Raw genomic sequence first — 27,908 nt, 5'->3', positions numbered from 1 at the left:
ACTCTAAAATGTGCAGTTTAACTGTATACTATATGTTAACTATTTTTGAGATAAATATTCCTATATATACTGTATGCCTATATGCCTGCTGGTACTATACACATAAATTACAGCTTTTCTCCCTGGGTCACCAGAAATGTGTGAACAATGCAAATATAGATTTAAATTTTCAAATCCTGTGTCAAAGGGTTAAGAATTGTAAAATAATTAACAGTTATTATGTTCTTTTGTGCTGCAGTATGATTACAGGCTATCCTCGCATAGTAAAAAAAATACGTACCATAATAATAAATAGACCATCCCATTTCAACTGTACCACAATAATAGATTGGTGCTATCATTAATCATAATTTTTCATAAACTCTTCACTATAACTGAACTAAATGTAACAAGTGAAAAAGATTTAGCCCCATTAAAGGTGAGCACTCCTTTCTGAGCTGTCTGTATCACATGTGTGCCAGAAGCTCATGTATGTGGGTAAATTATTTTCTGGCCGATGTTTTACGACTTATATGTTTGCAAGTTTAGAAATTCAAAGGGTTAGTTCACCCAAAAATGAAAATTAGGCCATAAATTACTCACCCTCAATGCATCCCATGTGTATAAGACTTTCTTCTTTCAGACAAATCCAGTTGGTGTTATATAAAATTGTCTTTGATCTTTCAAGCTCTTCCAGTTTCTCGTTTGCTTATATCGAAATCCTCTGGCATTCTTTACAAATCCTCATTTTGTACTTCTAATTAGTGACCATTGCTTTGTTTTGATCTCTCCCCTGTGCTTCTACGTTCATCACATCCGAGTGGCGCATGCACAACAATCATTCGCCCGGAGCTGTTTCCATTTAAACAGTGAGCGCAAGGTAGATTAAAGTGATTATAACATTTTACATATGCATATTTTTGTCAAAAAACAAAAACAGCGATTTGCTACAGGAGGCCTTTTTTCACCATCCCAATACCATCGGGGAGGGGGTGCTGGTGCAGGACTGAGACATGGTAGAGACAAGGAGAGCCTCCAGGGCAGATCAGGAAGCCATGGCGGAGCAGGCAGTTCGGGTTGCCATGGCAGATCTGGAGACTTGGGAGGCCATGGGGGATCAGGGGACTCGGGAGGACATGGCGGATCCTCCATAGTGAAATGTCCTCCACGAGCATATGGCCCCCCTCAAATTTTATTGGGGAAAACTAGGTATCTTGATGGGCACTCTGGGGCTGGAGCAGACAATGGAGCGAGCTCTGGGGCTGGATCAGGAACCCTCCCTGGTCTTAAATGGGGTTTGGTAAAGGCAAGCTGCATGAATGCCCTCATGAAGTTGATGGGGTCAGGGCATGCTTGACCCAATGATATGAACACTGCTCATTCTTCAATTAAAGCATGACAGAACGAGCTGGAAAAAAACTAAACTAAATACTTAAATAATAAGTAACTAAATACTTAAATAAAATAAACGCAGGGAAAAGGGATGCCGTTTACTTTTTGGGTCTGCTGTTCTGTCACATTACACTCGGAAAGGAGTGAGAAGACGCAGGAGAATTCTTCAAGATATAGCATTTAATCATCAATAGGCATACACAGAAACTTAAAAGACATTTAAGTCATTTAATAGCAGACCGAGACCTCAAAACAGGGAACACTATTTAGACATATGACACAATGGAACACATCGGGAACAAATCAACTAATTAATTATACACAGCAGGAACCAAATTCACATAACGAGAACAGGAACAGAAAGGACCAAATAAGGAAAACAGGAACAAACATGTGACATACATAGTGTATGCAAATTCAATTTCCGATGAATAATTCAATAATTAAATAAACCAGAGTGGGGATTACCAGTCAGTCGTTATACTACAACATCATGAACATTCTTATCCACCTTCTTCTCTGTTCTCTGTCAATGTATGCTTATAAGTGTAAGGTTTGGTGTAAATGACCAAACCATACATGAGTTTCATGGGATTGGAAGCTGTACAGGCAACACTACTTCTTACATTCAGGTCCAGTTGGTTTTGAAATAATCATAATTGGGACAGGTCACACTCTGGTCCATTTTTACCGGGTCTGTCTGTGGTTGTTTTTTTTTTATTTAAAATAAGGTTCAGGTAAGGTTTTTGTTGTTGCACCAAAATTTCAATATTTTATATCTTTAGCAAGCATTAAGCTTAACTTAACCAGCCTCCCTTTACACAAATCTTGTTACATTACATAAAAGTGCAATATCCATAAAGATACTAAATGATAAATACTAAATGAATACATCGGTAAACCATCTGCCGTGTTTATTGATTTTGAGCTCCGTCACATAATTTTTTTTATCGACTATTTTTATCATAAAAATCTGTTTTATACACCATAATTTTTGTTTCTATAATGTGTGAATATATCCTCTATCATGTTCTACAACAAAAACAATCAGCCTTGTTATCACTAGTTTTGTGTTTTGTATTTTGATTTCCCGAGTCCGCTATTTACCTTATAGCCTGTTAACATCGCCAGCATGATTGCTGCAAATCCCACTTTCATTGCTAATACTCTATTCACACACATTACCATTTTGCTTTACTCACTGTTGCTTGCTTTAATGGTGGATGTATGTCTACCTTTGAGTGCAGGTGAGGACACGTTTGAGCTGCATTCAGTGCAGCTCGAACTGGAGGCCGTGGAGAAGCAGATTGCGACCTGGAGGTGAGGCATGCCCAGCTGAGAGAGCGGAGATGCGAGCTGGAAACCTCCCAGGATGAAGCTCACAAGTCCAGGTTAAGTTTACAGCATGCTGCTAGCAGTCCTACCACTTCTACTCCATGTGTTTCTCTGCACAGGCCCGGGGCACCCAGGACGCAATCTTCCCAGATGTCCTTCACTCCGGCACCGGGACACCACAGACACCACAGCAAAGGCCCTGGGCAACGACTTCTTCCCCTCCGGTCTTCGAGATCTCCACCCGGAACTGCTTCGCTCCCCTCCACAAGACAGAACGCGGCGCTGTGATTGTCGGAGACTCATTGTCCGACACGTCCGTGCTACGCTAGCTGAAGGTAAAGTCCACACTCACTGTTTCACTGATGCTCATGTTCTCATTGTTCTGCACAGATACCTGCGATCCTGAGGGCAGATGAGAGCTCCAGAGCAGTTGTGCTTCACGCCGGGGTTAACGACACCACGCTGTGGCAGACTGTCACGCTGTCTAGGTCTGTTTCCCTGGGTGTCCACTAGTGGGCTCACTTCCCCTTAGGCACTTCACCGTAGGCACTACAATTCCACTAGCCTTGTCCATCACAGTAATTGCACTCCTGCTAATTTCACCAGGTTATTGTTATACATTACAACTGTTCTCTCTGGGTCCCCAGCAGAGTGTGAACATTTTCAAATCCTATGTGTCAATGGATTAAGAATTGCAAAATAATTAACAATTATTATGTTTTTTTTTTTTTTTTGTACTGCAGTAAAATTACAGGCTCATTCATAAAGGTATTAATGATTAGTTAACATTTATAAACATTTAAAAATGATGAATAGTTAAAAAATTATTTAACAATGGCACAGTAGTCTCATAGAATGATTGTATAGAACATTCTGGGACAAAAAAGAAAAAAAAGAGATAATAATATACAGTTCTCTCACTCATAGACACTGTTTTAAGTCAACCATTCACATGAGAGCTTGCCAGATCAAGTAAGTGATTTCCAGTTCCATATAATATGCAACAGACGAGTTATCATGCCATCAGGCCTTACAATTAGACTGCACAAATTCAGTGTACTGTATAATACAGCCAGGCCACACAAGATTGCTTCCCCTTATTGAGTTATACATTACCAATGTTTCACATAGAGAGTGAAATCATAAGGAAACTTTGAAATATGTGCCAATAAAAACAAATCAATCCAAATAATCAAAATGTCTGAATCTGAAGCAACAGACAATCTATAAAAAAAAAAATCTATGACATTTTTTTTGTAACTATTTTTTTTATTTTATTTTAGCATTTCATATTCTAAAAAGAAAAATCAAACCAAATACACACAGTCAGAATTTGTAAATCTTAAACAAAACAATTCCTTAGAATGAAAGCTCATTATTTTGTATTTGAGCATTTACAGTATAGTCTTCCATTTTAGCAAAATATACTTTAGAAATTCTATAGTTTGAACTGTTTAAACAGTACATACAAAGCTTTAACTAGAATTGCCTCTAAAATAACTTGCACAGTCAGGAACTGAATAACAATAGAGGCTGTGTAGTCTTTAGTCTTGGTCTAGTATAAAAGCACAGGTGAGAGCAGTCAGCCAACAAGCAGAATCAGCTTCAGCTTCTCCTTTGTGGAACTACTGAGAATCAGCCAGCGCAACCATGAAGGTAAACCTTGTTCCAGTAGCAATTTCCACACAGCTCAACTCCAAAATTATTTGATTTGTTGGAACATTTATAACATATTAATTTTAACATATTGAATTTTTAGGTCACCTTTTATGAGGACAGGAACTTCCAAGGTCGCTCTTATGACTGTATGAGCGACTGTGCCGATTTCTCCTCCTACATGAGCCGCTGTCACTCTTGCAGAGTGCACAGTGGATGCTGGATGATGTACGACCAACCCAATTACATGGGAAATCAGTATTTCTTTAGGAGGGGAGAATATGCTGACTACATGTCTATGTTTGGAATGAGCAACTGCATCAGGTCCTGCCGTATGATCCCCATGGTGAGCTCCTTGTACCTGTTGAAGTATTTATTTATTTACAATAGTCCTAGATTTATTTCAACCATCAAATGAAATGATGAAAAGCAACATGGATCTTTTCAGAATGATGATCTGTGAGAGACAGACCTAAATAGTTGCTGAAGATATATGGTTACATGAGATTATGATTCTTCATGATTGATTTATACATAACTGACTTTTCTTCCACTGCAGCACAGGGGATCCTACAGAATGAGGATCTATGAGAGGGAGAACTTCATGGGTCAGATGTATGAAATGATGGATGACTGTGACAGTATCATGGACCGTTATCGTATGCCTCACTGCCAGTCCTGCCATGTAATGGACGGCCACTGGCTCATGTATGAGCAGCCCCATTACAGAGGCAGGCAGTGGTACTTCAGGCCTGGAGAGTACAGGAGCTTCAGCAATATGGGTGGCATGAGATTCATGAGCATGAGACGCATCATGGACTCCTGGTACTAGGGTTTATATTAATAAAATAATTCATCTAAAACATTAAACATTCTTTCTTGAAAATCATTGATGTGAATAATATTTACATGAGTAGTTAATTCAATGGCGTGCTTCTGTTGCAAGTGACAGTGACAGGTGACAATAAGCCACAGACATTTATTGGATAGCATAGATCATGTTTGTAAGCTGGATTTCATGCAACATTCTTTTAGCTGCTGGAGGTTATTAACATGGTTTTGAGCCTTTCCTCTGTTTAGATCAACCCTCCATTCAGCATGTTTTTTCATTGCCTGGGTCCAGGAGTTGGTTGGTATGCTGAAATCAATCAGATCTCGTTTCAGTACATCTTTATACCTCAGTTTGGGCCATCCAGCAGTACAGACACCATTCCTTAGGCACACTGTACAGAATTGTATGGGGAATGTGGGAGGGAGCCAATATGGTAAAATGACCAGCCAATCCAAGATTAATTAATTTTAGGCAGGAGGAAACTGGTTCACTTTTTGTCACTTTAAACAGATATACGTTTGATGTACATCCAGGTCTTACAAAGAATAAACCTGAGTCATCTACAGGTGCTGGTCATATTGATTTGTTTCACTAATTCGATTCAAAAAATGAAATTTGTTATGTTATATTCATTCATTACACACAGAATGATATATTTCAAATGTTAATTTCTTTTAATTTTGATGATTATAACTGACTTTTTTTTTTTATAAAGCACTGAATAAAGCAACAAAGTTGACCATGGTGCTGTACAAGCAATAAAACAATGAACAGAGAAAAAAAGAAAGAAAAAGAAAAGAAAATGCATATCCATAAATCTAAATAGGTAGTATAAACATCATAAAACAGTCAAAAAAACATATTATAAAAATGAAATAAATGACACTAGCACCCTTCACACTTATCTTGATTGAACACTATCATAAAAATATATGTTTTCTGATGGCTTTTAAACTGACTGAGTGTAGGAAGGTCCCTCATATATAATAGGTAAACTGTTCCATAATTTAGGGGAGGCGACCGCAAATGCGCGATCCCCTCTAGACTTCATCTTTGACCGAGGAACAACAAGATTTTAAAATGAATCCTAAAAGTGACAGGCAACCAGTGTAATGATTTTAACACTGGAGTAATATGATCAAAATTTGCGAGTACTTGTAAGCAACTAAGGAAAACAACCAAATTCAGAATCTCAGAAAATTAGAATATTGTGAAAAGGTTCAATATTGAAGACACCTGGTGCCACACTCTTATCAGCTAATTAACTCAAAACACCTGCAAAACCTTTAAATTGTCTCTCAGTCTAGTTCTGTAGGCTACACAATCATGGGAAGACTGCTGACTTGACAGTTGTCCAAAAGACACCAATTGACACCTTGCACAAGGAGGGGAAGACACAAAAGTACATTGCAAAAGAGGCTGGCTGTTCACAGAGCTCTGTGTCCAAGCACACTAAAGGTCCCGTTTTTCGTGTCTTTTTTTTTTTCTTCTTCTTCTTTTTTGAAGCTTTGATTGTGTTTACAGTGTGCAATATAACATGTTTTGGCTGAGGGTCATTTGGGCAGAGAAACAAAATGAGTTGCCTTCAAGAACTGGTCCACCACAGTCATATCTACCATGTTACTCTGCGACGGTGGGAGTCCCGAAACAAAATCTAGCAAAATGTGGGACCAGGGTCTCAAAGAAAGACAGGAGGGATCAGGGGCCACCAGAATGGGAGCTGAAACAAAGCAACTCTTTAGTTTGCAGAACGTGGCTTCTGCCATGCTAGACCACCTGAAAGTCATCTTAGTGGAAGTCAAGGCAGTCAAAGGGGCGGCTAGCTGGCTGTAAATGCAAATAAAACGAATTGGCCAACTCCAATTACTCCAGGTTCTCCCTTGGATGACACAATGTACCCTAGAAAAGAAACAGATTGTGCATGAAAAACGCATTTCTCCACATTGACAAAAAGCCCATTCTCTAGTAGCCTCTGAAGCACTACCCTGACGTGCCGAACAGTGTTAATTTTGGCAGGCATTTTTGATTTGGTCTTAGTTTTGAGACGAAAATGATTAATAGTCTCAGTCACATTTTAGTCATTCAAGTCTTTCATAGTTTTAGTCTAGTTTTAGTCGATGAAAAGTCATTGCATTTTTGTCAACTTTTGCTCATTACGTTTAGTCAATAGTTTTAACCAAACTGTTTTATATGTAGTTTTCAAATAATTAATTCTTCTCTCTTTAAACCAAATCAATTAAGCTTATGAGAAATTTGAATCAAGGACTAAATTTTGAAAAAAATTTGGGTGAACTTTTCCTTTAACACAAGTGAAAAAGGAGCAACTTATAAAATTATTATATACATTTAAAGAAGTACAATTAGACAAATACAATAGAGATACAAATTAAACTTTTTTCATCAGATAATGTAGGTTTTACTTAACATGTATACAATTATTTAACATCTTTTGTTGGTTAACATTAATGACAGATAGGTATTTAATTCGGAATGCTGTCCTTTTAAGACATGTTCAGTTTTCACCCACCTGTTCACCTACAATTAATCCATAACCTACTGTATTTACATGAGGTACTCTACACGATAAACATTTGGACTGCTCTGTGTGTATTTGAGTGCTGAGAACTGATTGCACGCTGTATATGAGAACAAGGAATTGGAGAGTGCGCGCGGGCACAAGAGAGAGAGAGAGCACTTCTATTAGCGTCATTTCACCTATGCCGCTTTCACTAACTTTAAATTTATCGACAACGAATTGTGACTCCTGGGAAAAACAGGACATCTGTTTACCTTACCCCTACCACTTTGGCTGCTGAGGCCATTGTTTCAGATCGCTAGTTCACTTTTTATTAGTCTATCCATCCACTGCGGCTGCCATACTGAGAATAGTTATGCGAACGGCCCTTATCCGATCACAATCCAATGACAGGGACGCACATTTTGAAGGACAATAGGATGCATTTTGAATGTCCGGTAGTCCTCAAAAAAGACATAAGAACTCATTGACCATGTCTCTCAGCACGTTGTTGACTAGTGCCTGGAAGACCACGGGAGCATTAGAGAGCCCAAACGCCATAACAAGATACTCAAAATACCCCCTGGAGGTTTTAAAAGAGGTCTTCCATTCATCCCCCTCCCTTATGTGAACCAAATGATAGGCACTGGAAAGATCCAACTTTGTAAAAAGGAAGCACCCTGCAGACTATCGAAGGCTGAAGACATCAATGGCAAAGGATAGGTATTCTTTACCGTGATATTATTCAACCTCTGATAGTCGATACAATATGCAGGGGACCATCTTTCTTTTTCATAAAGAAAAATCCCACACCTGCAGGAAAAAAAGGACTGATGATCCTGCCTGCCAGAGAATCAGAAATATATTTCTCCATGGCCTCCCTTTCCGGTAAGGAAAGTGAGTATAATCTACCTTTATGCGGAGACATACCTGACAATAAATCTATTGCAAAATCATAAGGACAATGCAGAGGAAGAGAAGTGGCCCAGGACTTACTGAACACTCCCTTCAGGTCAAGATTAATAAAAATAAATAGTCTCAGTGTGGTTGCACGAAGTGATAAGACTCATCGACTCAGTGGCATGGGTGATGGGTGGAAGCGACTGATCACAGGGGGCACTGACTGAGATGGGTGGATTAAGTGGGACAGCAGGAATGCCCAACCTATCGCTGTCCCACATTCCAAAAAATTGCCCTCTGTACCAGAGTCAACCAGGGCTTTACCAGTGAAAGTGTCCCGGCCCCTCCGTAGTTGAACCGGGAGCACAGTTACCATGGAAGAGGAGTTTTGAATGGTGACTCCGGCCATCAGTAGCCTTCTTCTTACTGATGGGCTCTGGTTTTTACTGGGCACTGCACTGCGATGTGACACGCGACACCACAGTATAGGCACAGCCCATGGTTTCTGCTCCTCTCCTTCTCCTCTCGAGAAAGGTGAGGTCTGCCCACCTGCGTGGGTTCAGGATTGAAATGATGATTGGTTGTTTTCTCTGCCATACCATAGAACTGTTCATGTTGATGAAATCTAGTGTCCACTTGGATGGCCAGATCGATCAATCCGTCAAGTGAAGTGGGTAATTCCAGTGTGTAAATTTTGTTAACTATCCGGTCGGCCAACCCTTGCCTAAACATGTCCCACTGCGCTTCCTAGTTCCATTTACATTCTGCTGCCAATGTGCGAAACACAGTGGTGTAATCTGTAACTGATCGATCTCCTTGACATAACTCAGTCAATTCATTCACCCAACTCCCTGCCAGATGCAGCCCTATCAAACATTCTCCTGAGCTCCTCTGAAAATAATTGTGAAGGGTAACAACAATGGTGACCTTGTTCCCACACCGTTGTTCCCCAGAGAGCCGCTCATCCAGACAGCAGAGTGATGACAAAGGCCACTTTGGACTCATATGTGGGAAAAGACGAATGCTGGAGAGCAATGTGAAGAGAACATGTAGTCAAGAGCTCACCGGAGTAGACAGTCGGAGGTGGTAGACAGGGCTCAACACGCCAGTTGGTGAAATCCATCGGTGAAACAGTCTGACCTGAGTGGTTAGATCTGAGACCTGCATAAAAAGTGCCTGTACCGCACGACCGGTAGCCATGATTTGCTCCTCCTGCTGTGCAAAACGACCATTGCTGCTGGTGAGAATGTCTCTCAGTTCCGCAACACTTGCTAAATCCATTTTGGTCAGATCGTTCTGTCATGCAATGATACACAAGATCCACTTGCAAGCGTAATACAGTTTATTGCCACAACATCAACAAGCAAGATGTGTAGAGCATGAACAGGTGAGCTAGTGAGCAGTGTTGGGTATAGTTACTTTGGAAAGTAGTTAGTTAGGTTACAACGTTACCATCAATTAAAAGTAATCAGTTATGATACAGCGTTACCTATTCATAAAAGTAACGCGTTAGAGTACTCATGTGTTACCAAAAATTAAAAGCCGTTTGCAGCAGCTCACACATGACAGACACAGCCCCTGGCCCCTTTAAATGCACCTAGAAGTCGTGACTCCCGACAATGAATAACGTCATCCGACTAAATTAACACTGCAGGATAACAATAACAGGAAAGACAGTCAGCAATCGGCTATTCCACATGGCGTTTTATTTATTTATTATCACAGAACATATTATTAATCAAAATTCGCACCTAACGTTACCCAGCCCGGGTAGCCTAGGCTACTGTATATTATGAGCACCACAAGATAACTCCTGATTTTTCTTTAACTTTAAATAATGCAGTTATCAAAGTACAAGTATGCTTACTTGTAAACACAACCTTAAACAGGCTTGCAGATTTAAATCCATTTAGAAATGATGAACAACCAGCCAGCCAACGATCTAACAGAAATTAACAGCTGCCTGTCAAACAAAAATGATAACAAACCGAATTAAATCCTTCATTGCCACACAGGCAAATGACAAATCGCTTAATAGCCGAACTAATTATTATTAAAGTGTCACTCACAGTCACAAGCCTAAATTCGCTTTAACACAGTCCTCTTACATTTACTCTTCAAAGTAGTGATTAAAACGTAGCGATAAATTTGAGGTAGAATTTTTGGCGGTCGACAGAAGCTTTTCACCAAAGCAGAGTGTGCATTTTACCGTTATGTTCTTTTCTTTTTCGTTGACAAATTGAAAATAATGTGCGTACTTCCATAAACCAAACGCTGTCCTCTCTGCTATCTTGCCGGGAGTTCGAAAAAAAAAAACCCCACACACACAGGGTCAGGCGCAGGGCACAGACGTATCACAGCCATTGACTTTACGATCACAGAGCTTCGGCTCCGCTGATACATCCGCAGGTGGCACAGTAGACCTAGGACTACTGTCTGACAAAAAGCAGGCTGCAGTCGGGATTTTCCTTTCCTTAAAATAACGGATTACTTTTTTAAAAAAAATAACGAAGTTACTGATTACTTACGCACGAAACTAACGCGTTAAGTTACAAATTTCAGGAAAAAAGTAATTAGAGTACTCTAACGCGTTACTTTGTAATGCGTTACCCACAACACTGCTAGTGAGCAGGTGAGCTGGTGAGCAGGTGAGGAGGTGACACGGAGACTGCGAGTCACTGACCCGATCCAACTCAGAGAGAATCCCTGGTAAGCAACGATGAAGTACACTTGAGACAAGACTCTGAGAACTGGAGAGAAAGACAGGCATGGACAATTAAACTCAAACAACATGCAGTACCAAACATAAGACAGATAAGGACAGGACAGAACAAGCGTCAGGTTCAGCCACGCTGATTAACTCATCAGCCCCACAGTTGCCGGAGCAACGCTAAATGAGCAATCAGACAGGTAACGAGAAACAGAAATGCAAAACGAATACATGGATCCATGAACTTTGACACTTTCCCACACATTTATTGTCCTGAAAGGGAAGAAAGTATTTGATGCAGATTCTGGGAATCACAATCGAATTCTAAAACTAATTATTGATTTACAATAATTACAATTCTATTTTTTTTATATAGACTTTGAATATCAAATTTGTGTGTTGAATTGTATAAAATGATTCATTTAAGTACTTTTAAAATAATTACAAATGAATGATATTTGAATAAATAAATATATATTAAAAATGATTACATACAAGAAAATATAGTAACAAACAAAGTGTCACAGAAACAACATACTCTTTCACTAATCAATCAGCAATCCCATAAACAGGAGTTCTGATCACCTGCACCTGACCATAACTAATCCCCAGTACCACAGTTCAAAAATGCACAGAGAACACAAATACAATGTCTGGTCTCCATTGTGGTAAGGACTCATAGCTCATGTTAAACTTCTAACCTGAACGATTATTCCAAGTCTCCCAATCTCTGTCGTCTCCTCCCAGTGTTCCTGTGTCTGTTCACAGTTTGAAAATTTGCAGAAGGCCTCTAGAAATAATTTAATAAATACAGTAGTTATATAATACAGTCTTTGTTATAAATGTCACACTATTTCCATGAATTTATAGACATTGGTGTTTAAATTGTTATTATATATATATATATATATATATATATATATATTTTTTTTTTTTTTTTTTTTTTTTTTTTTTTTCTAGTACTTCTTCTTTGAACTTCTGCAACAAAAAAATCGAACTATATCCTGCTGGTACTATACATATAAATTACAACTGTTCTTTCACCAGCAGTTTGTTAACATTGCAAATACAGATTTGAATTTATAAAATGCTATGCGTCAAAGGCCTAAAATTGTACAGTAATTAACATGTTATCTTGTACTGCAGTAAAATTACAGGCCATACCCTCATAATACAAATGATGCATAATATAACAATAAATAGACCATCCCATTTCCACTGTACCACAATAACAGATTTGTGTGAATGAAGAATTATTTACTGCAACAATGGCACAATAGTCTCTGAGAATGATTGTAGAGAACATGCTGGGGCAAAAAAAAAAAAAAAAAAACTAGAAAAAAGAATATACAGTTCTCTCATTCACAGACACTGTGTTAAATCAACAATTCACATGAGAGCTTGCCAAATCAAGTAAGTGATTTCAAGTTATATAGGCCCTACAATTAGACTACACAAATACAATGTACTGTATAATACACCCAGGTCTCTCAAGGATATGAGTGCTTCCCTTATTGTGTTCTACATTCCCAATATTTCACATGGAGACTGAAATCATAAGGATACAACTATAAGCATCATTTTGAAATGAATGGCAATAAAAAAAAAACAAATCAATCCAATTCCAAAAAGCCAGGATGTCTGAATCTGAAACAACAAACAATCTGTAAACAATCTATGAAAATAATTATTATAAATATTTTTAGCATTTCATATTCTAAAATGCAAAATCAAACCAAACACACACAGTCAGAATTTGTAAATATTGAACAAAACAATTTCGACTTAGAATGAAAGCTCATTATTTTGTATTTGAGCATTTACAGTATAGTCTTTCATTTTAGCAACATACACTTTACAAATTCTATAGTTTGAACAATGTAAACACTACTTACAAAGCTTTAACTAGAAAAGCCCCTAAACCAACTTGCACAGTCAGTAATTGAATAACAATGGAGGCTGTGTAGTCTTTATTCTTAGTCTGGTATAAAAGCACAGGTGAGAGCAGTCAGCCAACAAGCAGAATCAGCTTCAGCTTCTCTTTTGTTTCTCCTACTGAGAATCAACCAGCGCAACCATGAAGGTAAACCTTGTTCCAGTAGCAATTTCCAAACAGCTCAACTCCAAAATTATTTGATTTGTTACAGCACTTATAATATATTAATTTTGACTTTTTAGGTCACCTTTTATGAGGACAGGAACTTCCAGGGTCGCTCTTATGACTGTATGAGCGACTGTGCCGATTTCTCCTCCTACATGAGCCGCTGTCACTCTTGCAGAGTACACAGTGGATGCTGGATGATGTACGATCAACCCAACTACATGGGAAATCAGTATTTCTTTAGGAGGGGAGAATATGCTGACTACATGTCTATGTTTGGAATGAGCAACTGCATCAGGTCCTGCCGTATGATCCCCATGGTGAGCTCAATGAACCTGTTGATGTATTTATTTACAATAGTCCTAAATTAATTTCAACCATCAAAGCAAATGATGAAATCTTTCAGCTTGAAAAGCAACTAGATCCTTTCAGAATGATGATCTGTGAGAGACAGACCTAGATAGATACATGGAATCATGATCCTCCATCACTGATTTATACATAACTGACTTTTCTTCCATTACAGCACAGAGGATCCTACAGAATGAGGATCTACGAGAGGGAGAACTTCATGGGGCAGATGTACGAAATGATGGATGACTGTGACAGTATCATGGACCGTTACCGTATGCCTCACTGCCAGTCCTGCCATGTGATGGACGGCCACTGGCTCATGTATGAGCAGCCCCACTACAGAGGCAGGCAGTGGTACTTCAGGCCTGGAGAGTACAGGAGCTTCAGCAATATGGGTGGCATGAGATTCATGAGCATGAGACGTATCATGGACTCCTGGTACTAGAGTTTATATTAATAAAATAATTCATCTAAAACACTAAACATTCTGTCTTGAAAATCATTGATGTGAATAATATTTACATGAGTAGTTTAATCAATGTCGTGCTTCAGTTGCAAGTGACAATGCAGGTGACAATAAGCCACAGACATTTTATTGGATAGCATAGATCATGTTTGTAAGTCGGATTTCAGGCAAGGTTCTTTTAGCTGCTGGAGGTTATTAATATGGTCTTGAGCCTTTCCTCTGTTAGATCAACCCTCCATTCAGCATGTTTTTTTTTCGCTACCTGGGTCCAGGAGTTGTTTGGTATGCTGAAATCTATCAGATCTCTTTTCAGTACATCACCTCAGTTTGGGCAGTCCAGCTGTACAGACACCCCTCTTTAGGTACACTGCACAGAAAGGCATGGGGAATGCGGGAGGGGGCCAATCTGGTAACATCAACAGCCCATCCGAGATAAATGAATTTAAGGCAGGAGGGAACTGGTTAATTTTTAATTACTTTAAACAGATATTCATTTGATGTTTTATCCCTCCAGGTCTTACCAAGAATAATATTGTGTATTTAAGACCCCTAGCTGACTCTCTTGATACCAGTAGGTAGTCCAGCATTCATCGCCATACAACAGGATACTGAGAACACTTGCTTCATACACTCTTGCTTTGGTGCAGACAGATAGGTGCTTATTCCGCCACACACAGTTTGTCATGGTAGATCCAAGATAAGTGAACGTTATAATTGTTTCCTCATGACTTGACTTGAACTTTAGCCTTTGAGACTCTAAAAATATTTCAGAGCCCGACCGACTCCAGGGACTGATGGAGCTGCCACTGACCTGATGCATAAAAGTGACGGTCAGTATTTGCAGGTGTTTTAAAGTCTTATCAGTACTTGAAAGCAGAGGGGTTCGTGCTCACACACCCAAAGCGCGTGCACAGAATGGGCCTCTCAGCCAGTGTGCGAATGCTGAATTAAGTTTTTGTTTTGCTTGTTATTTCTATACACTTATATAAACAACAAGTTATGTTAAAATGCCTGTCTTGGAGAGTATTCATGTAATTATGTTTTTAATTACTTAAAAATGACATATATATATATATATATATATATATATATATATATATATATATATATATATATATATATATATATATATATATACATATATATACATTCTTTTTAAATGACTGTTATACAATATGCTTAGTAATTACTCCTCTCTGGAATACCTGTGCATAGTTTTACGACTTACAGTATATGTTTGCAAGTTTAGAAATTTAAGGCTGATGAACACAGTACTGTACTGTAATGAGAAGAAAAGACTGTTCACTTATCTAGCTGTTGAGTTTCAGAGGAACACTGAAAGCAATATGGAGCCAAAAGAGTCTCAATAAAGATAAATGCACACACTACATTCACATATGCACACACAGGATTCATACATGCACACACATGATTCATAAATACACACACAGGATACACAAATGCGCACTAAATTTACAAATGCTCACACAAAATTTAAAAAGCACAGAAGATTCACAAATGCATGCAAAATTCAGAAATGCACACAAAATTCAGAAATACACACACAATTCAGAAATGCAAACAACATTTACAAATGCACTCAAGATTCACAAATGCACAAGACAAGATTCAGAAATGTATTTCTGTTGAACACACACATATATCTTGATTTACAAACTGCTTGCGGTCTGTGAACTTCACTGCATTTGTGTGTGAATTTTGAGACTCCTCTGACTTGGCTCGACACACAAATGCTTTTTTTTAAACATGGAATTATCAGCAACCAATCAGATATCTCCCTTGTTTTAGCCAATCACAAGAACGCATCTCCAAGTGGGGGATTGTTTACTTATAAGCCAATCACATGAACCGTTTACACAGCGCATATGCCTGTGGTGCAGCATATTATAGCCTACTTATTTATGCAATTGTAGGAAAATACAGATCTTTAGATTACAATTCATTTTTTTTTTTATATATATAAATTAAAAAATGTCTCAACACATATAGCCCAGTGACTGCAGAAAAAAAGTTAACCATGGATTCATAAATTTGCAATAGGCAATTATTTCATTTTATTGAAATATTTTAATGAAAGTAAAAAAAAAAATTGAATATTTAAATATTTTTGAATATTTAAATATATCTAAATATTCTTTTGGATGCAATATAGAAGTCACATTAATTACAATATTCGGTCCCTACATGAAGAGAGAGTCAGTGGTCCGCTGTGAGAGGAAAGTGACTCTCCAGCTGCGCAAAGTAGGTCTCCAGCTGTGTGAGGAAAGTGAGTCGTTCGCTTAGGAAAGTGAGTTGTTTGCTTTGTGAGGAAAGTGAATCGTTCGCTCAACTTCGCTGCGTGAGGAAAGTGAATCGTTCGCTGAGGAAAGTGAGTCGTTCGCTGCTTGAGGAAAGTGAATCGTTCGCTGAGGAAAGTGAGTCGTTCGCTGACTGGCTTATAAGTAAACAATCCCCCACTTGGAGATGCGTTCTTGTGATTGGCTAAAACAAGGGAGATATCTGATTGGTTGCTGATAATTCCATGTTTAAAAAAATTAGCCTGTATCAATTTCTGTACAGTTTAAGGGGGGGGGGGGGGGTGAAATGCTATTTCATGCATACTGAGTTTTTTACACTGTTAAAGAGTTGGATTCCCATGCTAAACATGGTCAAAGTTTCAAAAATTAAGTTGTATGTTCTGGTTTGTTACAAGTTTCGGAAAGTTTTTTTTGAGTATGGGTCTGTGTGACGTTAGATGGAGCGGAATTTCCTTATATGGGTCCTAAGGACACTTCTGCCAGAAGAGCGCGTGCTCCCGTAGAGCAGAGCGGAACAGAGACATTCACTGATCAGAGCGAGAGCGTCGCAAAATGTCACAAAAGAAGTGTGTTTTTTGTTGCGAGGGCAAGACAACCCTGCCATATTACAAAAAAAAATTAAGGGACCAGTGGACGGAGTTTATTTTTACAGAGCATTGACGGAGTTGTGCAAGTGTTTTTGTTTGTTCCCTGCATTTCGAAGATGATTGTTTTACAAACAAGGCCCAATTTGACGCCGGATTTGCGTATTGTTTATTTCTTAAGGATGATGCAATCCCAACGAAAAAGGATCATGATTGTGTGTTGGAACCGCAGGCGGTGAGCAAAACTGCTTCAAATATCTCTGCGTTGTTAACTTAGCTATCGGCGCCTAAGCACATCAAGTAAACAACATGCGATGTTGTCATCAAACTGCACTTTCCACATGTACAGCTTAAAAAAAAAAAAAAAAAAAAAAAAGACGACATGAAGTGGAACTTAGTAATTTACCAAAACCGCTAAGCAAATATATACAGTTTCAGTACATACCACATAGAGACGTCCTGCTGTAGTCGTTGCTGCTGCTACTCTTGTTAAATTTCAGCCTCGGGATCTGATTTTGGATCATAAATATACGGCTGAATCTGACTGTTAGCCATGGTTTGTTTTGGATGATGGTTTTTCCCTCACGGTAATGTCACAGCTTCCAAACGCTCTCAACGCAAAAGCCTACTCGCGCTCGTGATTCTTTAGCTCCGCCCACACGTCACGCCTCCAGGCGCTCGTGTTTTTCCGGGAAAAATCGGTACAGACTATCTTTCTCTTATAAATATAATAAAACTAAAGACTTTTTGGAGTTATGAAGGATCAGTGTTGTGGGTAACGCGTTACAAAGTAACGCGTTAGAGTACTCTAATTACTTTTTTCCTGAAATTTGTAACTTAACGCGTTAGTTCCGTGCGTAAGTAATCAGTAACTTCGTTATTTTTTTAAAAAAAGTAATCCGTTATTTTAAGGAAAGGAAAATCCCGACTGCAGCCTGCTTTTTGTCAGACAGTAGTCCTAGGTCTACTGTGCCACCTGCGGATGTATCAGCGGAGCCGAAGCTCTGTGATCGTAAAGTCAATGGCTGTGATGCGTCTGTGCCCTGCGCCTGACCCTGTGTGTGTGGGGGTTTTTTTTGTTTTTTTTTTCGAACTCCCGGCAAGATGGCAGAGAGGACAGCGTTTGGTTTATGGAAGTACGCACATTATTTTCAATTTGTCAACGAAAAAGAAAAGAACATAACGGTAAAATGCACACTCTGCTTTGGTGAAAAGCTTCTTTCGACCGCCAAAAATTCTACCTCAAATTTACACTACGTTTTAATCACTACTTTGAAGAGTAAATGTAAGAGGACTTGTGTTAAAGCGAATTTAGGCTTGTGACTGTGAGTGACACTTTAATAATAATTAGTTCGGCTATTAAGCGATTTGTCATTTGCCTGTGTGGCAGTGAAGGATTTAATTTGGTTTGTTATCATTTTTGTTTGATAGTCAGCTGCTAATTTCTGTTAGATCGTTGGCTGGCTGGTTGTTCATCATTTCTAAATGGATTTAAATCTGCAAGCCTGTTTAAGGTTGTGTTTACAAGTAAGCATACTTGTACTTTGATAACTGCATTATTTAAAGTTAAAGAAAAATCAGGAGTTATGTTGTGGTGCTCATAATATACAATAGCCTAGGCTACTCGGGCTGGGTAACGTTAGGTGCGAATTTTGATTAATAATATGTTCTGTGATAATAAATAAATAAAACGCCATGTGGAATAGCCGATTGCTGACTGTCTTTCCTGTTATTGTTATCCTGCAGTGTTAATTTAGTCGGATGACTGACGTTATTCATTGTCGGGAGTCACGACTTCTAGGTGCATTTAAAGGGGCCGGGGGCTGTGTCTGTCATGTGTGAGCCGCTGCAAATGGCTTTTAATTTTTGGTAACGCATGAGTACTCTAACGCGTTACTTTTATGAATAGGTAACGCTGTATCATAACTGATTACTTTTAATTGATGGTAACGTTGTAACCTAACTAACTACTTTCCAAAGTAACTATACCCAACACTGCGAAGGATGCAGTACTACTCTATAGATACTCAAGATTAAGAGGATATTGAGTGAAAACGAGCATTTCACCCCCCCCCCCCCTTTAATCTCTAACTGTCACATGATTCAATTTTCATATTAAGAAATTAGTTTAAAACCCAAAAAGCATACTATGCTCCCATCCAACTGGTTGACTTTAAAAACAAAAAAATATACAGAATAATGTTAAAATCAGACAACATATTAAGTTTACCACATGCTAAATGGGAATCAGACCTATCTATTGCTCCTGATGCCCTTTTTCTGGAAACAAATCTGCAAAAATATCTACTTTATGACAGAAAATGCCAGCTTTCAACTTATGAAGCATAAAGTACTTCACATATTTCACTTACAGAAATTATTTAAAGTGGGATTCACTTCAGAAACATGTTCATATTACACCCAAAATAATCCAGACACATTGTACACCAATTAAACATTTTTGGGAAAAGGTAATTGAATCACTATCCGTCACTATGGGATGTCACAACCCAATTTGTCCCTCACTTTGTTTGCTAGGCAATATCTCCACGATCAATTTAGACAGTCAGTTACTACTAGTGGCACTAGCTATTGCCAAGAAAAATATATTCATGAACTGGAAATAAAAAAATTCCATATTGCATCCCGAAAAAAAAAAAAAAAAAAAATATATATATATATATATATATATATATATATATATATATATATATATATATATATATATATATATATATATATATATATACCTGATTCCAAAAAAGTTGGGACACTGTACAAATTGTGAATAAAAACAGAATGCAATGATGTGGAAGTTTCAAATTTCAATATGTTATTCAGAACACAACATAGATGACATATCAAGTGTTTTAACTGAGAAAATGTATCATTTTAGGGAAATTATTTGATTTTAAATTTCATGACATCAAAACATCTCAAAAAAGTTGGGAAAAGGCCATGTTTAGCACTGTGTGGCATCCTCTCTTCTTTTTATAACAGTCTGTAAAGGTCTGGGGACTGAGGCGACAAGTTGCTCAAGTTTAGGAAGAGGAATGTTAGGGGAATGACAATAAAGCTCAACTTGAACTTGAACTTTATTAGTATTTGTGAATAGGGTAAATTCAGGTCTTTCAGGACACTTTTTGCCATTGAGATGACTGCTCATGAAGGTATTAACAATTAGTAAACATTCATAAAGATTGGATACTGCAAAAACATGAATAAATAATTAACAGATTATTTGTTAAGATGTGTAAATAGAGGTTTACACAACAAACAAAGACCAACAAATAAAGATCATATGAACTGAACATTTACTGAAATTTTCAAGCAATTACATTTACATTAAATAGTAATATGTTAAAAATTAGGCAATGTTTAGTAAGTTCATTAGTAAACATTTACCATAATATTATCTCATTTTTCTAGCTTTGTGTCTTTTTAATAACTAATGATCTGTTAATCATTTATAAACTAAAGTTATTTTAAAGTGTTACCAAAATATCTATCTAAATGATTTCAGGCCAAATATATTTCTAACCAGCTTGCCCACACACTTATTGTCCTGGAAGGGAAGAAAGGATTCGATGCTGATTATGGGAAACACAATCCAATTCTAAAACAATTATTGATTTACAATCTACTAATTTAAGTACTTTTTTAAAAATAACTACGAATTAATAATAAATCAAACAAGTTTTATATATATAAATCTCCTAGGACTTATTTTTTTAAACTTCTGCAACATAAAATCTAAATATAGCCTTCTGGTACTTTACATATAAATTACAACTGGTCTCTAACCAGCGGTGTGTGAACAATGCAAATACACATTTGAATTTTCAAATTCTATGTGTCAAAGGGTTAATAAAAAAAAAAAAAAGTATTATACAGTTCTCTTACGCACAGACATTGTGTTAAATCAACCATTCACATGAGAGTGATTTCCAGTTATATAATATACATCAGATGAGTACACTTTAGAAACTCTATAGTTTGCACAATGTAAACACTACATACAAAGCTTTAACTAGAAAAGCCCCTAAACGAACTTGCACAGTCAGTAATTGAATAACAATAGAGCCCGTGCAGTCTTTACTCTTGGTCTAGTATAAAAGCACAGGTGAGAGCAGTCAGCCAGCAAGCAGAATCAGCTTCAGCTTCTCTTTTGTTTCTCCTACTGAGAATCAGCCAGCACAACCATGAAGGTAAACCTTGTTCCAATGGCAATTTCCACAAAGCTCAACTCCAAAATTATTTGATTTGTTAAAACATTTATAACATATTCATTTTTAATTTTTAGGTCACCTTTTACGAGGACAGGAACTTCCAAGGTCGCTCTTATGACTGTATGAGCGACTGTGCCGATTTCTCCTCCTACATGAGCCGCTGTCACTCTTGCAGAGTGCACAGTGGATGCTGGATGATGTACGATCAACCCAACTACATGGGAAATCAGTATTTCTTTAGGAGGGGCGAGTACGCTGATTACATGTCTATGTTTGGAATGAGCAACTGCATCAGGTCCTGCCGTATGATCCCTATGGTGAGCTCCATGAACCTGTTGATGTATTTATTTATTTACAATAGTCCTAGATTTATTTCAACCATCAAATTAACTGATGAAATCTTTCAGCTTGAAAAGCAACATAGATGATGAATGATGATCTGTGAGAGAAAGACCTAAATAGTTGATGAAGATATATGGTTACTTGCGATTATGATTCTTCATGACTGATTTATACATAACTGACTTTTCTTCCATTACAGCACAGAGGATCCTACAGAATGAGGATCTACGAGAGGGAGAACTTCATGGGGCAGATGTACGAAATGATGGATGACTGTGACAGTATCATGGACCGTTACCGTATGCCTCACTGCCAGTCCTGCCATGTGATGGACGGCCACTGGCTCATGTATGAGCAGCCCCACTACAGAGGCAGGCAGTGGTACTTCAGGCCTGGAGAGTACAGGAGCTTCAGCAATATGGGTGGCATGAGATTCATGAGCATGAGGCGTATCATGGACTCATGGTACTAGAGTTTATATTAATAAAATAATTCCTCTAAAACACTAAATATTCTGTCTTGAAAATCATTGTTGTAGATAATATTTACATGAGTATTTAAATAAATTTGAGCTTCTGTTGCAAGTGACAATGCAGGTGACAATAAGCCACACACATTTATTTGATTGCATAGATCATGTTTGTAAGTTGGATTTCAAGCAAGGTTCTTTTAGTTGCTGGAGGTTATTAGCACCTTTCCTCTGTATAGATCAACCCTCCATTCAGCATTTTTTTTTTTTCCACTGCCTGGGTCCAGGATTTGGTTGGTATGCTGAAATCTGTCAGATCTCTTTTCAGAACATATTTATACCTTAGTTTGGGCTGTCCAGTAGTATAGGCACCTCTCTTTAGGTACACTGTACAGAATTGCATGGGGAATGCAGGAGGTGGCCAAACATAACATGGTAACGTGACCTGACCATCGGAGATTATTTAATTTTTGTTGGGAGGAAACTTGTTAACTTTTTGTAACTTTAAACAGATATTATTTGACGTTTTATCCCTTCAGGTCTTAAAAAATGTATAAACCTGAGGCATCTAGTGTGAAAGAAACTTACCTGACTCTCTTGATACCAGTAGGTAGTCCAGCAGTCATCGCCATACAACAGGATGCTGAGAACACTTGCTTCATACACTCTTGCTTTGGTGCAGACAGATAGATGCTTATTGTTTCACACACGATTTGTCAAACTCCCAAAAGTAAAGGCCACTTTCCACAACCTGATTGAAATCCCATCATCTAGGGTAGTATCATGTTACGGTAGATTCTTGATGATTCCACATCATCAAGAATTACATTTTTTGACTGAAAAAAAATGTCATATTACTGTACCTAATGGCTTTCTCATGGAGGAGAAAAAGATTAGGGCAGCTAAATATGTGTTACAATTAGAGTTAGGGTACTCGGACCCGAGTGCAAATTCTAATGGACTTGGATCTGTCATTGACTTGGATGCATTTTTACTCAGACTTGACTTGGACTCAAGCCTTTGGGACTCAAAAAATATTCCTGAGGCCGACCGACTCCAGGGACAGTTGATGGAACTGCCACTGACCTGATGCATTGTCACAAAAGTGACAGTAAGTATTCGCCAGTGTTTTTAAGTCTTGTCAGTACTAGAAATCTGATGGGTTGGTGCTCACACACCCAAAGTGCACTCACAGAATGCGCCTCTCAGCCATCGTGCGAATGCTGAATAAAGTTCTTCATTATTGCTACACACTTAAATAAGCAACAAGTTATGTTAAAATGCCTGTCTTGGAGAGTATTCATGTAAAAGCGGCCACTTATGACTTAAGTGAACCTGAACAATAAAAAAAAATATATATATATATTAATGTTATACAATATATTTGCGCATAGTTTTACAACTTATATGTTTGCAAGTTTAGAAATGTAAGGCTGATGAACACAGTAGTGCACTGAAATGACAAGAAAAGACTGCTCACTTATCTAGCTGTTGAGATTCAGAGAAACTCTAATAAGTGCACTGCAATGCCCAAGGGAATACTAATCAGCCATTTAAAATATAAATCAGCAAGCTCATTGTCTGTGTATTCAACATGAACCAGTCAGCTTGTGACGAGTTGTTTAATACTAAGAATGTCATCAGTTACATTAAGGATCCATCAGCCTGCACCATCTAGAGTTCAATCACAGAAGTTTTTATACTAATGATACTGTCAGTCGTTATGTTACAAAATAATGAACATCAAGGGACAGAAGCGCGGCAAGGATGGAGGCACACAAGCTAGGCAAGAGCTAACCCCACAAGACCAGCAATTCCATCACTCATGCTCTCAAACATCTACTCTCTAGAAAATAAACTGGACTTAATTCAACTCAGTCAGTCTACACAGCATGAGACAAGGGATTGTTGTGTGTTTGTTTTCACTGAAACATGGCTAAACGACAACATCTCAGACTCCACTACTCAGCTGCACAGACTTGCATGCTATCTATGGGACAGAGACAAAGCACTGTCTAGTAAGGCTAGTGGGGGTGGCTTGTGTGTGTACATCAACAAAGAACAGTAGGTCCTGACAACATACCTGACAACATACCTGGCCGTGTACTGAGAGACTGTGCTGAACAGCTGACAGATGTCCTAACAGATATCTTCAACACCTCTCTGAGCCAGGTAGTCGTTCCCACATGTCTCCAAGACACAACAATCATATTGGTACCAAAGAAATCACCTGTGTCCTGTCTAAACAACTACCGTTCCACAGCACTGACTCCAATCATGATGAAGTGCTTTGAGAGGTTAGTCATGCACAACATCAAAACCAGCCTCTTCAAACACTCTTGATTCGCTCCAGTTTGCATACTACTTGAATTGAATAAGTTTCCGGCTTTGCTACCGTTCGGACGTTCTAGCTTATTACTGCTCTGCGCTTTGCTTCTTATAAGATTTTTACTTCAGCAGATCAGCACAGTGCTCAAACAACAGATTTTTGGCACAAACACTGAAGCTAAAAACTCTTTAGGACTGGAATAATACTACAAAAAGAAAACTTTGCCTCCCACTGCCAGCAGCTTACATTCCGGAGACGGGATAACAACTGCCTGCATTCAAACAAAAGAGAGAGAGAAAATGCCTCCTGTTGGATCTACTTGTTGCATGAACTGCTGCAAACATCTACAAAGGATTGTGATTCTTGAAACAAAGTTACTTGCTGGACTTCCAAAACAGGTGGAAAACACAGCAGACCGTCGTCATGAACCCCCTCAGCATACAGCCGGTGAGTCCCATAAATCTTCTGAATCTCAACAGTTTATACCAAGTGTTGAGGAACAAGCCGAAACTGATCACCACACTAATCGATGGCACAAACAGGGAACAAGACCCAAATGAACATGAGATATCAGATTGTCACTAGTTTCTTGTATTGCTGCCATAGCTTCCTCTACCCCAGATACGACTATGACAAGGCTTGTAAATACTGGCATTCTACCACCCCCTATACATCTTGAGAACAGATTTGAAGCATTAATGAATGTGGGTGAGGAATCCCCAAATGTGATTAAACATCTATTGGATCAGCCAGCAGCTAACACCAGCACTAACAGGCTTTCAAGGACGGGCAGACAGCCGCATTCAGCTCAGAGTGCAGCTGAGCCCAGGACTCTGATAGTGGGTGACTCTGTTATCAGAAACATCCATAGCAGGACTACAACAACAGCTAGGGAAGCCAGGACAACATGTTACAGCCACCAGAAACACCAGAGACACAGCCCATCTCACCAGGCACATTATCCCTCTCTCCAGCATCTCCACTTCTGTGCTTTTCACAGAAAATTGAGGAATTGGTGCATGCTGGGACTAAACTCTCTCACTCATTTGCTGCAAGCCCGCAGACATCAACAAAAAAACGGCGGGCCCCCCAACCATCAAGGCCTGTGGGCCCTGCTCCTGTGAGAGCTCTCTGACCACTGCTACAACACCAGGGCCCAAACCCTCTGTCTGAGAGCTGCATCACTGTCTGGTATAGGCGCTGTAGTGTAGTATTCAAGACCCTCCAGTGGGCAGTGAACACCCCTCTTCCCTCCATCCTGGATATTTTATTCACACAATGCTCCAGCAAAACAAACTGTATTGTGAAGGACCCCACCCATCCCTTCCACAGTCTCATCCAGCTCCTACCATCAGGAAGACGTTACCGGAGCATCAGAGCCCACTCCACCAGACTGCTCAAAAGCTTTTTCCCCCAGGCTCTAAGAGCCATGAACTCAAATCACCCCACCCTCCTCTGAAACCCCACACAAACCACCTACCTCCTGAAACATGAAGCACCTCACCTCAAAATCTGTCAGTAGGTTAGCTGTGTATACATTTATTCTGTTTTACTAAATTGTTGTATGTTTGTGTTTATGTACCTGTAGCACCGTGGTCCTGTGAGATACGGCATTTCATTCCACTGTATGTCCACACATGACAATAAAGCTTGAATAAAACTTTAACTTTAACTTTATTAGTAAATATTTGTGAATAGGGTAAATTCAGGTCTTTCAGGATACTTTTTGCCATTGAGTTGACTGCTCATAAAGGTATTAATGCTAAGTAAACACATATATATATATATATATATATATATATATATATATGGGACAAAAAAAAAAAAGATTCTACATATTATATCTTACTCACACTGTTAAATAACCCACTCACATGAGAGCTTGAAAAAATCTAGTATGTGAATTCCAGTTATATAATATGCATCAGATGTGTTCCCACACAATCAAGCCCTACAATAAGACTCCACAAATACAGTGTACTGTATAATACAGCCAGGCCAAAAAGCACAAAAAGTGCTTCCCCTTGTTGTGTTCAACATTGCCAATATTTCAAATGGAAAGTGAAATCATAAGGAGACAACTATAAGCATAATTTTGAAAAGAACACTGATAAAAAAACAAATCAATCCAAATCCAAAAAGCCAGACTGTTTGAATCTGAAACAACAAACAATCTATGAAAACTATTTTGTAAAGCATTTTTTTTATTATTATTTCATATTCTAAAATGCAAAATCAAACCAAATCCACATAGTCAGAATCTGTATCTTATTATTTAGATGTCAGCATTTATTCATTTTAGCAACATACTCTTTAGAAATGTTATAGTTATGTAAACACTACATAGAAAGATTAAACTAGAATGGCCTCTAAACCAAATTGCAGAGTCAGGAATGGAATAACAATAGAAGCCCTGTAGTCTTTATTCTTAGTCTAGTATAAAAGCACAGGTGGCAGCAGTCAGCCAACAAGCAGAATCAGCTTCAGCTTCTCCTTTTTGGAACTACTGAGAATCAGCCAGCGCAACCATGAAGGTAAACCTTGTTCCAGTAGCAATTTCCACACAGCTTGACTCCAAAAATATTTGATTTGTTAAATCACTTGAAATATTAATTGTAAAATTTCAGGTCACCTTTTATGAGGACAGGAACTTCCAGGGTCGCTCTTATGACTGTATGAGCGACTGTGCCGATTTCTCCTCCTACATGAGCCGCTGTCACTCTTGCAGAGTGCACAGTGGATGCTGGATGATGTACGATCAACCCAACTACATGGGAAATCAGTATTTCTTTAAGAGGGGAGAATATGCTGACTACATGTCTATGTTTGGAATGAACAACTGCATCAGGTCCTGCCGTATGATCCCCATGGTGAGCTCCATGAACCTGTTGATGTATTTATTTATTTACAATAGTCCTAGATTTATTTCAACCATCAAATTAAATGAAATTCTTCAGCTTGAAAAGCAACATAGATCCTTTAAGGATGATGAACTGAGACCTAGATAGTTGCTGAAGATATATGGAAACATTTGATTTTGATTCTTCATGATTGATTTATACTTAACTGACTTTTCTTCTACTACAGCACAGGGGATCCTACAGAATGAGGATCTACGAGAGGGAGAACTTCATGGGGCAGATGTACGAAATGATGGATGACTGTGACAGTATCATGGACCGTTATCGTATGCCTCACTGCCAGTCCTGCCATGTGATGGACGGCCACTGGCTCATGTATGAGCAGCCCCACTACAGAGGCAGGCAGTGGTACTTCAGGCCTGGAGAGTACAGGAGCTTCAGCAATATGGGTGGCATGAGATTCATGAGCATGAGGCGTATCATGGACTCCTGGTACTAGAGTTATATTAATAAAATAATTCCTCTAAAACACTAAA

At 38.5% G+C, this 27,908-nt stretch overlaps 3 protein-coding genes across 5 annotated transcripts in view; all 3 read left to right on the top strand.

The window, feature by feature from the left end:
• The window catches only part of LOC128019765 (gamma-crystallin M2), a 25,068-nt gene extending 2,857 nt beyond the window's left edge, over positions 1 to 22,211 (top strand). The window contains exons 1-3 of one of the 2 annotated variants that reach the window (XM_052605965.1): positions 21,275 to 21,350; positions 21,446 to 21,688; positions 21,913 to 22,211. In XM_052605965.1, the coding sequence (XP_052461925.1) occupies positions 21,345 to 21,350; positions 21,446 to 21,688; positions 21,913 to 22,185 (522 nt within the window). In that variant the 5' untranslated portion in view covers positions 21,275 to 21,344 and the 3' untranslated portion in view covers positions 22,186 to 22,211. Of the gene's footprint in view, positions 1 to 21,274; positions 21,351 to 21,445; positions 21,689 to 21,912 lie in introns of those variants that run through there. The other variant, XM_052605967.1, reaches the window with a different exon arrangement.
• Positions 4,305 to 5,242, top strand: LOC128019768 (gamma-crystallin M2). Its single transcript, XM_052605971.1, has 3 exons — positions 4,305 to 4,362; positions 4,466 to 4,708; positions 4,922 to 5,242. Exons 1-3 carry the CDS (start codon positions 4,357 to 4,359, stop codon positions 5,192 to 5,194), a joined length of 522 nt encoding a protein of 173 aa, XP_052461931.1. The 5' UTR covers positions 4,305 to 4,356; the 3' UTR covers positions 5,195 to 5,242.
• Positions 13,351 to 27,908, top strand: LOC128019769 (gamma-crystallin M2-like). 2 transcript variants are annotated; one of them, XM_052605973.1, is made up of 3 exons: positions 13,351 to 13,402; positions 27,139 to 27,381; positions 27,599 to 27,908. In XM_052605973.1, exons 1-3 carry the CDS (start codon positions 13,397 to 13,399, stop codon positions 27,869 to 27,871), a joined length of 522 nt encoding a protein of 173 aa, XP_052461933.1. In that variant the 5' UTR covers positions 13,351 to 13,396; the 3' UTR covers positions 27,872 to 27,908. The 2 variants fall into 2 exon arrangements, with proteins under 2 accessions (XP_052461933.1, XP_052461932.1); XM_052605972.1 differs by lacking the exon at positions 13,351 to 13,402 and adding an exon at positions 26,955 to 27,045.

This window comes from Carassius gibelio, chromosome A9, assembly GCF_023724105.1.
Source record: "Carassius gibelio isolate Cgi1373 ecotype wild population from Czech Republic chromosome A9, carGib1.2-hapl.c, whole genome shotgun sequence".
Classification (NCBI taxonomy): domain Eukaryota; kingdom Metazoa; phylum Chordata; class Actinopteri; order Cypriniformes; family Cyprinidae; genus Carassius; species Carassius gibelio.
This window is presented reverse-complemented; position numbering and strand designations above follow the sequence as displayed.